A 12,312-nucleotide genomic window follows, 5' to 3' on the forward strand; every position below is an offset into this window, starting at 1 on the left:
TGATTACCTATGGTACACCCATAGTGGAATTTTGGCAGTCGTTAAACATGATTGTGTAGATTTATATTTATTGATGTGAAGAAATGTTCATAAGATATTGGTAAGTAAAAAAATTAAGTTCATATATTTATTCAATCCATATTGTCATATATAAACACACACACACGAGACAGTTTTAATATATATACATTAGAATATTAAAAGTTCCCTGAGTGATAGGTGACTATTCTTTTCTGTTTTTCTAACTCTTCTACAATAAACGTGTTTATTATATAACAGAGCAATAAATGTTTCCAAAAGAAGGCTTACTGATATTTAGACTAGGAAAAGAAACAATTCAGAGAATATAACATGAAAAAAATTCTATTTGGTGCTTCAAAAAGGGTCCAGTGAGGCCTGTGGTTTCACAGCACTCTCCACTGAGCTTCTGGACAGATCCTCCAGGAGTGGCTTGCTGCAGGCCCTCCCAACCTGGAAAAGCCGACAAGAATAGTGAGACTATTCCATGGTTAGGCACCAAAACTCCGGGCAACTCGCCTGACTCAGTTCATTCAGATCCAAGCTAAGTCTCTGAACTGGAAACGCTTGGCCAACTGAAACTGGCTTTATTCCGCTGTGTCAGTTGTTTTGTTCTATATTAAGTACTTTCCACAAATTCCCCAGGGTAGAGGGATCAGGGGAGTTGATTCATTTTCAAGCCTTTCCTAAATTCCAACCTAACAAACATTCTATGCAAAGGTAGTTGTGTGTGCTGGGTGGGAGGAGTCAACAGTTGCAGAAGCTTTGCAGCCCTTTCAGCTTTGGGGGAGTTTTTCCTCTACTTGGAGTTAGATGCAATCTGGCTGCTGCCAGTCAGGGGCCACTGCACTCATTGCCCTGCCTCAAAGGGCTACAACCTGTAGTATCTAGCAACTCTTTCCTGATCGTTTGGAGCACACGGAGTTGAGGGTAAATTCAGCAGCAGCAAGCAAACAGTATTTAAACACCTCCTAGGTGACTTGCCCAGGCACAGTGACTCCTCTTAAGGAGAGCCAGAATACAACAGGTTCATCAAATGCCTTTGTTCTCCCTGAGACACAAATACCTACCATGTTTCCCCGAAAATAAGACCTAGCCAGAATTAATATCAAAAATTAATATAAGACCCAGTATTATATTATATTATGTTATGTTATATTATTTAAGACCAGGTATTACATTACATTACATTACATTACATTACATTATATTATATTATATTATATTATATTATATTTATTATAAAGACCCGGTCTTATAGTAAAATAAGACTGGGTCTTATATTAATTTTTGCTCCAAAAGACGCATTAGAGCGGATTGTCTGGCTAGGTCTTATTTTTGGGAAAAACACGATATATCCTGAATTACAATAAAAACAGCATTAAAACTCTGCATTTAAAACATGTATGTATGTCAACACTTCTCAGTTAATCACATATACTCAGGTTATAATATTCCTCCCCAAGCAGCCTCTCTTGAGCAATCTCTGCCAACGATTAATTCTCTAGTAATTATCCCTTTCCCTGGGTTAAAACTGACCTTCATAAAAATGCCAAACTTCCAGGAAAATGAAGCAACGAAAACAGTCTGTATCTGCTTCATTATACAGTTAATAGATTTGTGGAAGTACTAACAACTGAATGAAGGTCTGAGTACACAACTCTATGCTACACAGAGGATATCAAAAAAATGTATACACATTTTAAGAAAGGAAAAAACTGCATTAATATATACCGATAACAAAAGATGACTACAAGTCACTTTTGACTTCTGTAATTACAAGAAGTGCTCAAAGTGGCAGACACTTCAGATTATGGTGAACTACTGCTTGAGCAACGTTGACCAAAATATTAACATGTCTTAAAATGTTATACATTTTTTTGGTACCCCCCAGTATATAGCTCATACCTTCTGAATTTTTCAAACAGCAAGCAAAACGAAATAATGTTAGTGAAGGGAATCAAAGTTTTGCCACCCTGAAGCTGCCTTTTCGGGATATTGATTTTAAGAAACAAGACTCAGAAAGAAACTTTGACCCTCCCCCCTTTCCTGCCCAAGAGATTCAGACAGAAAAATCTGCTTCTGGAAGGAAATATTAGAATGTTCACCTTAGGCTGATTTGAATTAAGTATGGCAAATATCAGGGTTCCAGGCAGACGCCTTTTAGCAATAGTTTTCCTGCCATGTATGTTCTGCTCTTCCTCAAGTACCTGTAAATCGCTCACTCTCACTCCTGAAATCTAATACCCCTCCCCACCCTTTTATCCTTTGCCCAAAATGTCATATATACCTAATGTTGCCTCACTGTCTTTGGAATTTTCATGGGTATGTGAATTCCCTATGAGCATGTACTAAAATGTGATTATCTCTTGTTAATCTGTCTCTGTTAATTTGATGAACAGCCAAAAGAACTTAGAAGGTAGGAGAAAAAATTTATTTTTTTTAGCCCCCACATTAGCAACATGCTAACAAAGGTATAATTATATATATATATATATATATATATATATATGTGTGTGTGTGTGTGTGTGTGTGTGTATATATATATATATATATATTTAAAAAACACCTAAAAAGGAAATATTGAATATTTGCCCAGCTTGGTGGGTTTTCCAAGTTCTAGTGAGAGATACTCGTATAGCAGAGGAAAGCTTGAACTGCTGTGGTTATGAGTCCATTTTGAAGCCCTAGTGCGAGTGTCACAGGTTTACAGCAGCAAGTGTAAATCCTACTTCAGATGTCCCTTAGAAATAGTTTAGGGCTTAAATCCGAAAAGAATCAGGAGTTACAGAGGCAGCTGCAATGTGGTCCACTGGCTCTCCAGCAACCCATGGCTTTGCTATTAGTTAACAGCAATTTGTGTCAGAAAAGCAGGGACTAAGAGTGATTTAAGAGGAGAATCTACTCCATTTAAGGCTGTTTCCTTATTTCTTAATTGACTAAACTGCTTAAAAATAGCATTCACCAAGGTGCTAAAAACAATCTAAAATTGACTTGTGTATATAATCTGGGTGTTTTGTTGACAGACACACACAGACCCAACCCAGGTTGCAACTAATGAAAACAAATGGAGGAAAAGTCATCCGCATTCACTTACAATTACAGGCTGTCTAGCATTGTGTCTTGCATGCAGTAGGGGCTCAATAGATACTGGTTGATTTGAGATTCCTAGAATCAGTTCTCCTCCACCCCTAAAATTTCAGTGTGGATCACATACCAGAGTAGCAATAAGTATCATGCCTGTGCCTTGCCTAGTAAAAATCTGTGACCTTGGTCCCAAGTAAGCTAGGCTGGTAGCATCTCCCAGAAGACTCTCCTCCCACTAACAGTTTTTCCAGCTTTGCCAGACTCAATGGTTAGGAAGGGGCAGATGCACCTGTGCTACACAAAATTCTTTTTAAAACCTAAAGACCTGGGCAAGAATGCTAATGTTAACTTTTTGCTGCTGAGGGTGGCGGGTCAAACGCTGGTGAAATCCCAGTGGAGGTTTGCTGAGTCCCATTTATTCTCTTGAAACCATCTATCCACTTTATAGGTTCCCTACACATGATGTGGTAAGCCAGCCACCCCTGCTGAAGCAAGGTTTTCTTTCTTCCTTCCTGAATTTAGGAAAGTGTTTCTTGGGCAAGGCAGATGGAATCACTTGCTAACAAACACCCAAGAGAGAGCCCTGGTATAAATACCCTACACACAGCTTGCCTTCCTGTCATAACTGGCTGTGATGACAATGGATGTTCCAATCTGACCTAACAGGACTTCATTCTAAAATTGGAGAGACACACAATAAACCAACTCCACTAAAAGAACACTGAAGGTCTGGGTTTTGCTCTGCTGAAGAGCAGAATTAAACTTCCAAGGGTCTGGCCAACATAGAGAGATATTTTTTTTTGTCACTTGGCTTAGCACAGTTGTAGCTATCAGGGATCAGATCTTTATCCCAAAGGTACATATTTTACCTTCGATCCTTCTCCAGAACTCACACTAATGTCAACTTTCTCCACTGTTGGGATCAGGCCCCTGGCCTCCCTTTAATGTTGCTTTTATCATAGATTCTACAAGATCAACAGAAAAATTACAAGGAAAAGCTGTAAAATTCCCTTCTGATGATAAGTTGTTTTAACAAAAAGATTGCCCGCTCTTAAGTGGTGAAATTTAAACACAGCAGGCGACAAGGTAAGGTAAAGGGAGTGGAGAGACAAAAAACGAACAAACAAAAAACCAAAGTAACAACAAACACTCACCAACCAGTCTATTGCCAGGAAATTGGCAATGAGTGTCTTGAAAACAGAAGGGGCAAGCGCCAGTTAGCACCGGTCCGCTGTCAGACAATTCGGATGAGGCTAAGGGTGTGATGTGAGGGATCCCAAGGGGTCAGCCCGCTTTCAAATGCTCATTCCCTAGCTCCGAACGGTGGTGCACTAACCACAGGTCCTCCATCCCTGGACTGGCACACCCCATCTTCCCCGAAAAACCTACAGGGCTCCCCATTCCTTGCTCTGGAGAGCTCCCGGGTCCCAGGGGACACCCTCGCCCTGCCGCGGCCAACCCCGTGCCCACTCTCCCCGGAACCTCGTTGTTTCCAATCCCTTTCCTCCGCGGCGGCGGCGGCGGCAGCAGCAGCAGCAGCAGCAGCACCCCTTCAACACCCATCACCACCCTCTCCCCAGTAGCAGGAGGAAGTCGCTCTGCTTCCTCTGTTCTCACCGCCCGCCAGAGCTTGGGCGCCCGGGGTTTTTGGGTGGGGTTCTTTTTTGTGTGCACGCATGAGTGTGTATGTGCAAAACGCTCATCTCATCCTTCCGCCCAGGCTGCCTCAGGTGCCGGCAGGAGGGAATAGGGATCTCGTTGTGCCTGGTCCCCTGGCTTTGTGCTGGGTCTCGGGCACCTCGGAGTCCGCTCCCCAGTTCACACCCCTGGCTCGTGCTGGGTCCGAGTCCCCAAGGGCCCGCCGTCGTCCAGCCGAGCACACGCCCCACCGCGCCCGGCAGCCGCAGCGCAGTCAGCTGGCACTCCGACCCCGGCCCGCGGCGGTCAGCGAGCAAACTTACTGAACCCGAGAGCACTGGGCGCACCGGCAGCCGCCTCGAGCGCCGTCCCTGTCCCGGCCCCCTTGCGCGGGAAGCCACCCCGTAGCTCTCGCCCCGAACACGTCCCCCGAGATGTCCCGTGCCCCGGCCACTCACCAGCACCACGGAGCCCCGCACGGCCTCGGACACGCTCTGCCGGAGCTCAGCCGCCGTGCCAGGCTTGCTGAGCCGCTTGGTGAACTTGCGCACTTCGGCCATGGCCGCGGGCGCAGGTCTCGGCGGGCGTGCTCAGTGTCCCGGGCGGAGCCGGCAGCGCCCGCTGCTGCTCCCTCTGTTTACCCTCCGGCCCGCCAGCCACAAAGCTGCGCAGCGCCCGCCGCCCCTCCCTCCCTCCCGCGGCTCCTCCCTCGTCCCCTCCTTCCCTCCTGCGCTCGCTTGCTGTCCTGCCCCACCTCGGTGGCGGCGGCCGCTCCCTCCACTACAGAGCCCGAGCCTTGCGCGATACCAGCCCAAGGAGGAGGGCGTGTCTGGGAGGAAGGGTGTGTGGACCTGGAGGGAGAAGTGGGGGGGAGGGCGAGGTCACGAGGGAAGAGGGGGGAAGTGGCAACCGCTCCGGCTCCGCCCGCAGCTGATGTTGCTGGTGCAGCCGCATCCGGGAGGGGAGATCTGGCTGCAGCATTTTTCTCGTCGGGGAGAGGGGCGGGATAAAGAAAAGTCTCCAAGTGTGGAGTGCGTTCCACCCCAGTACTCCTTTGCCGCCAGAGTCTGTGGTGCCCTCAGGAGGGCTGGAGACTCGCGTGTCAGCACCCCGCAAGCCCCCAGGACCCAGGCTTCCAGGGGCTGGGAAACAACGTGGAGCTACGCCTATTGTGTGCTCCGCGGAGGAGGGGTCGCGCCCTTGTCGAAGGATGGAGAGCGCTTTTCTGGCGGGAGCGGCTCGCCTGAGTCCTGTCCTCACCCATAGCGTTTTCTTACTCAGTCGGTCCTCCTCACGGAGGCCACCCCGGGAGGCAGCAGGCTGTAAGAAGTGGAACTTGCTGTGGCAGAACCCCACCTCCACCACGGGCGGGAGAGCTGATGGCGGGGCCTGAGCCTATGGCAGGTTGTCTAGTTAGCAGGGACTGCGCGCCAGAGGATGAGTTAGCAGTGGCATTAGAAAGGTCATTGCCTGGGTTCTGGAGGACTTACCGGTGTTCTAGAAGCTTTTACATGTGCCCTGCTATCACTTCTCCATTTCCTACTTTCTTTATCCTCATCACCTTCCAAGAAATTGTTTTCCAAGAATCAAAGAACATCTTGACTAGATGTAAAATAAACATTCTTAAGGCACAAATAAGGAAGAGAATCTTGAAGTACTAGTGACTCTGTAAAACCTCCTAAGTGCAGAGTGGGAGAGGCTTCACTGGTGGTGGCAATTTCTGTCTGGTTACTACATTTTTTGAGAGTTTGAAAATGGCCCATAATTTCTGGGGAACCATGCAGCCTTTATAAGAGAATTCCTACCACTGCCAGAGGCACTTCACTTTTCCCAACTTCAAAAGCCAAACAGTCGCACCTACATGTGGCACTGTGGGGACAGAGCCCCAAAAAGCAGTTTCCAGGCTCTCGGCCTCACATAGAAAGGTGCTGGCTCAGGTAGTAAATGGCCATCAACTGTGATCAAATGGCCAGCAGCTGTGGCTAGTTGGCCGTCAGCTGTAACCAGTGAGCCATTGGCCACGAATATAACTGCTGTGGTTACGCTAGCAGAAAAAAAGAAAAAGGGGGAGCTAGCAAGAAGATGGTGGCTGAGTCTGCAAGCGGCACAGTGAGGGTTGAGAATTGTGTTGCTCCTGGTTCCTGTGTCTCCAACCCAGCCGCCAGTGAGAGTATAGTGGTATGACTCCCCTACCTATGGCTCCGTGGGTGTTCCTTTTTGGCCTCACCATGTCCTGCGTTCTTATGTGGGGAGTGGGACCAGAGACCCCGCATGACACCCCACACGACAGGCACTTTGTTATGGAAACCCAGCAAAGGCCAAGTCCTTTAGCAGGAAGCAGGTCTATTTCAGCAGCCATCACAATAGTCCTGATAAAGCACAGATGGAGGATCTTAGAAGGCCTGGGACTGGAAGTCCTCTAAAGGCAGAGGCCTTGTATCACCAGTCTTTGCTTTACTGTGTGTGTGTGTGTGTGTTTGTGTAAAATTTGTTAATTGTTGGATGTGTGGATCACCATGAATTCATGCCTTCCATTTCATGAATGCTTGTGTGGCTTACTGCTGTAACCTCCACAGCAGCCATAATACTTTTTCCTTGATAAAAGCCCAAATATGCTTCAGGTGTAGCACAGAGCCATAGGGCTTAGGGAAGGCAGGCCCAGCTCAAGGTGATGAATGATGATTGGTTAAAAAAAATCATGATACTCTCACTCCCACTCAGTGTGTGCCAATGGAATATGAAAAGGAAGTGTGGGAGGAGGGCTCCTGAGAGAGTTTCCACCTTGATGAAAATGGATGGGCAGGAGACCTCAGCTCCCCCTGTCTTCCTGAGAGGGGTGTTTTCTTGTGACGCCCTTGGCAGCAATTTTGCAAACACGAGGGAAGGCCAAGATCATCTCAGAGAAGCCAATCCAGAAGCTGGATGGTATTGAACTATTGAACCTACCCTAGTACTACTACCTCTGAGTTCCTTTTTGTGTGATACAAGTAAACCCTTTTGGTTTATGCGACTTTTAGTTGAATATTCTGTTACTTTAAGCCTAAAGCATCCTTACTACTACAGACACTATGAGGTCAGACAATTAAGTTTGCAAATTCATCCTAGAGAAAGTGCTACATACCTCATTACTGAATATCACTACAGTCACCTTCCAACTACTCTCCTTGGGAAGCTATGCACCAACACCAGCACCTAGTCCACCCTTCAAAGCAATTTTGGAACTCTTTTTCCGGAATGGCCATCAGAGCTGTCGTCGTATTACCCTTGATGTTCTGAATGTCATCAAAATGTCTTCCTTTCAATATTGCCTTTACCTTCGGGTAAAGAAAGAAGTTCTTGGGGGCCAGATCAGGTAGTAGGGAGGGTGTTCCAACATAGTAATTTGTTTACTGGCTAAAAACTCCCTCACAGACAGTGCTGTATGAGCTGGTGCATTGTCATGATGCAAGAGCCATGAATTGTTGGCGAAAATTTCAGGTCGTCTTAACTTTTTCACGCAGTCTTTTCAGCACTTCCAAATAGTAAACTTGGTTAACTGTTTGTGTAGTTGGTGCAAATTCATAATGAATAATCCCTGTGATATCAAAAAAGGTTAGCAACATTGTTGCAACAAGTTCGCGAACTTAATTGTCACACCTGTTAAGTCTGAAGTTCAGGGAAGAAATCTGATCTGGAGAAGTAAATTTGCAAGTCGTCAGTATATAGATCTGTGCTGTCTAATACAGTAGCCACTAGCCACATGTGGCTATGGAACATTTGAAATGGGGCTAGTCTAAATTGAGACGTGCTGTAAGAAGGGTAAAATACACACCAGATTTCAAAGACTTAATACAGAAAAATGAAAGGGAAATATCACATTCATAATTATCACATGTTGAAATTATAATATTTGGGATATATTGGGTTAAAGAAAATACATTAAAATTAATTTCACCTGATTCTTTTGACTTTTTGAATGTGGCTACTAGGAGATTTAAAATGACATATGTGGCTCACATTATATTTCTATTGGATAGTGCTAGTACAGATAGTATACAGAACCATGAACACTGGATAAGGTGATCAAGGGAGTGAGAGGAGTAGCTAGAGAAGAGGTCCAAAGATTGAGCCTTCAGGCCTTGAGTCATGCCAGCATTGACTAAATAAATAAACACACACCTACACACACACACACACACACACACACACAACTGAGCTAGAATTATAAATAATAAAGCACACTTATTATACAGATATGTGTATATTCATGTAACTACCTCCTCACTATATTTTGTTTTAATTGCAACTTAAAATGAAGAAACCATTTGGAATAGATATAGTTGGAGCAAAAGGAGGGACACAAACACCCTGTTTTACAATATTTAGGTACTTTTTAATTTAGCAGTTTCAGAAATTATTTCACTTTAGATAACTCCTGAGTTTTTAGAAATCAAAGGCTCTAATTGTTTACATCCACTTGTAATTATTCTAACTCTCTCTGTGTTAGATTCAGACTCAGTTTGAGCGTAAGACTATGGTTTTTGTTTTTTGTTTGTTTGTTTATACCTTTTCTTTCAACCAAAATACCCCCTGGGAGTGAGGAGAATGAGTTTATATAGCTCAAGGCTATTTGCAGACTGCTGAACAGACTGTCCTACACATCTCCAAGGGCTGCCATTCACATAGTCTAGGATGTGATTGGTGCTCTCTAGAACTGCTCTGTGGCTGACCTGCTGGTGCATATGTTTAATATGTGATTCTGAATGACACAGAGACTGCAATCACTGGGGTACGAGGGATAATATATTTCAGTATGATGTTTAATTGGTAAATATTGCCTATGAATTAATTCCCTATCATGATTTCATTCCCCTGATAATTTTTTATTGGCTTTCAGTAATTGTTAGGCACAGCACATCATTTTAAAAGGCAGCCTATCAAATCATAAGAACAATTATATGAATGGTTCCCTTAGACATCATCCTTCCCAACACTGTCTGGCTTCCTTAGCAGTCTTTTTTTCTCACGAAACCAGCACACAAAAGCAGTTTAACAGGGTTTGATTAACTTTAGGCTTTTAGGAAATTCCTGAAAACAGACAATATTATATTGCTACAGGTTTACAAGCACAACTTCTCTCTTTACTTTTGATTATGGAAAATTTTATATACTGTAAAACATACAGAAAAGCAGAAAGTATAATATAATGAAATCCTCATGTACCATCACCCAGCTAAAACAATTATTAGCTTTTTACTAGTCTTGTTTCCTCTACCACTGACTTTTTTTTTTTTTGCTGTAGCATTTTTTTTTTAAGTTTATTGGGGTGACAATAGTTAGTAAAGTTACATAGATTTCAGGTGTACAATTCTCTGTTACATCATCTATAAATCCCATTGTGTGTTCACCACCAAGAGTCAGTTCTCCTTAGATCACCATATATTTGATCCACTTTACCCTCATCTACCACACCCCTCCCCCCTTACCCTCTGGTAACCACTAAACTATTGTCTGTGTCTATGAGTTCTTGTTTCTCATTTGTTTGTCTTGTTCTTTTGTTGTTTTTGGTTTATGTACCACAAAGCAGTGAAATCATATGGTTCTCTGCTTTTTCTTTCTGACTTACTTTGCTTAGCTTTATACTCTCAAGATCCATCCATGTTGTCACAAATGTTCCTATATCATCTTTTCTTACCGCCAAATAGTATTCCATTGTGTATATATACCACAACTTCTTTATCCATTCATCTATCGAAGGACATTTTGGTTGTTCCATGTCTTGGCCACCGTAAACAAAGCTGCAATGAACATTGGAGCACACGTGTCTTTATGTATAAATGTTTTCAGATTTTTTGGGTAGATACCCAGGAGAGGGATTGCTGGGTCATATGGTAATTCTATTCGTAATTTTTTGAGGAACCTCCACACTGCCTTCCATAACGGCTGCACCAGTATGCATTCCAAGTGTTATTTAGAAAACCGAAAAATTGGAAACAATCTAAACCTCTAACACTCAGAGAATGGTTGAGTAAATTATGGCACACCTAGAAACTGGGATAATGTAAAATCATTAAACAGAATCATTAAAGGAATATTTAAGGATATGGTAAAATGTTATAATATTAAAGTCATGAAATCTAAAAATGTACATATGAGGTATGATCTATATTATGTTATAAAAAAAAAAGGCAGGAAGAAAAGCTTGAAGAAAATATGCCAAAATGGGTCTGCTCTGCATCATTAATTTTTTTTGGCATTTTTACACTTTCTAATCTGTTACACAATGAATAAGAATTATTCTTGTAATGATAAAAACAAGCCTCTTCTCTCTTCCTGTCAGACAACCTATACACCACCAGGCAGGCAAATTTTCACTGTGCAAACAGACTGAGTGATTTCTGTGGGGTGGGCATTCTAGAAGCAAGGGTTTTCAGAGGCTACAGGGGCAGAACAGCCAGAGAGCTCACAGCTTCTTTCAATACTATTCATAACAGAGCTCCTGGAGAAATCCCCCCAAGCGCCTTGGAGTAATAGCTCCCTTTTGTTGATTCTGAGTGTTTGGTTTTCACTTGCTTAGGAGCCCCTCAACTTCCTTCTGGCCTCCCCTTTGAGAATTCCCTCCTGTATGAGGTGGCAAAGTCTCCCCAGACAGATCTAAATATTACAATCAGGTTATCAACTTCAGCACAAGTATCAAATGGCCTGTTTAACAAAGATAAGTGAGCCTTGGGAAGAGTGGGTGTGATGGATGGAGAAGGAGTCATGTGTAAGGCAACAAGGTTCATCTTCCTGGAGTGTCCATTTTACTAGATGATGGGTAATTTTAAATGGTGTTTTCACATTACAGCAAATTTGGACATATGGAGTAAAAAGCAAAATTCGCATAGATTTATAAAATAAAATCCAAGGCTTCAATGAAATTTTATGCTTATAGCATTCATACGCCTCTGCTTTGGGACATTTCTATGGAAAAACGTGGGACATACAGAAGGGCATACCTTTGCTTCTCTGTGAGATAGGCATTTGATTTCTTCCTGTATCAGAACAATTAGGTTCTTCACAGAATATCTGGGTCTAACTGCACAAGGAGCCCCCAGGGGGTTCACTGAGAGTAAGCCACATTTTTTTTTAACAACTCAAGATTTATTCAACATGACTAAATAAATGGAAGTAATGATTTCTTTTTTCCACTGAAAGCTTGTAAAAGGAGTTTTTCTCCTTTGCCTACTTGGTTTATGTCTTGGAGATTTTGTGCAAGACTGGATAACATGTCTCTATTCAGCTTTACTAGATAAATGCCTGAAATCAAGTGTCATCTGAGGGACCTTTCTTATCAAGGGTTTTCAGATACATTCTGTGATTGCAGTCAGACCAAAGTTCCAGCTTGTAGGTTCCTCTTCTAGAATCTCTTAAACAAAGCTTTGTCCTTTTGTAATATTTTCTTACAAATCCTAACAGTGACCTCTGGTCGCTGAAGTGATTACAGGGCATTTCTGACTGAACTGTGAAATACTCCGAGATTCTAGACAGAGAGGTGGGTCATGTAAAAACTCTAACGGAACACACAGAGATGCATTTATTCATCCATTA

The 12,312-nt window shown here is 43.3% G+C and overlaps 1 protein-coding gene across 1 annotated transcript in view; it reads right to left on the reverse strand.

The window, feature by feature from the left end:
- The window catches only part of DOCK11 (dedicator of cytokinesis 11), a 212,920-nt gene extending 207,509 nt beyond the window's left edge, over positions 1–5,411 (reverse strand). The window contains 1 exon segment of the mRNA XM_033112064.1: positions 5,202–5,411. Within this exon segment, the coding sequence (XP_032967955.1) occupies positions 5,202–5,303 (102 nt within the window). The 5' untranslated portion in view covers positions 5,304–5,411.
- Between the last annotated feature and the right edge of the window lie 6,901 nt (positions 5,412–12,312).

The sequence above is a fragment of the Rhinolophus ferrumequinum genome, chromosome X, assembly GCF_004115265.2.
Source record: "Rhinolophus ferrumequinum isolate MPI-CBG mRhiFer1 chromosome X, mRhiFer1_v1.p, whole genome shotgun sequence".
Classification (NCBI taxonomy): Eukaryota; Metazoa; Chordata; class Mammalia; order Chiroptera; family Rhinolophidae; genus Rhinolophus; species Rhinolophus ferrumequinum.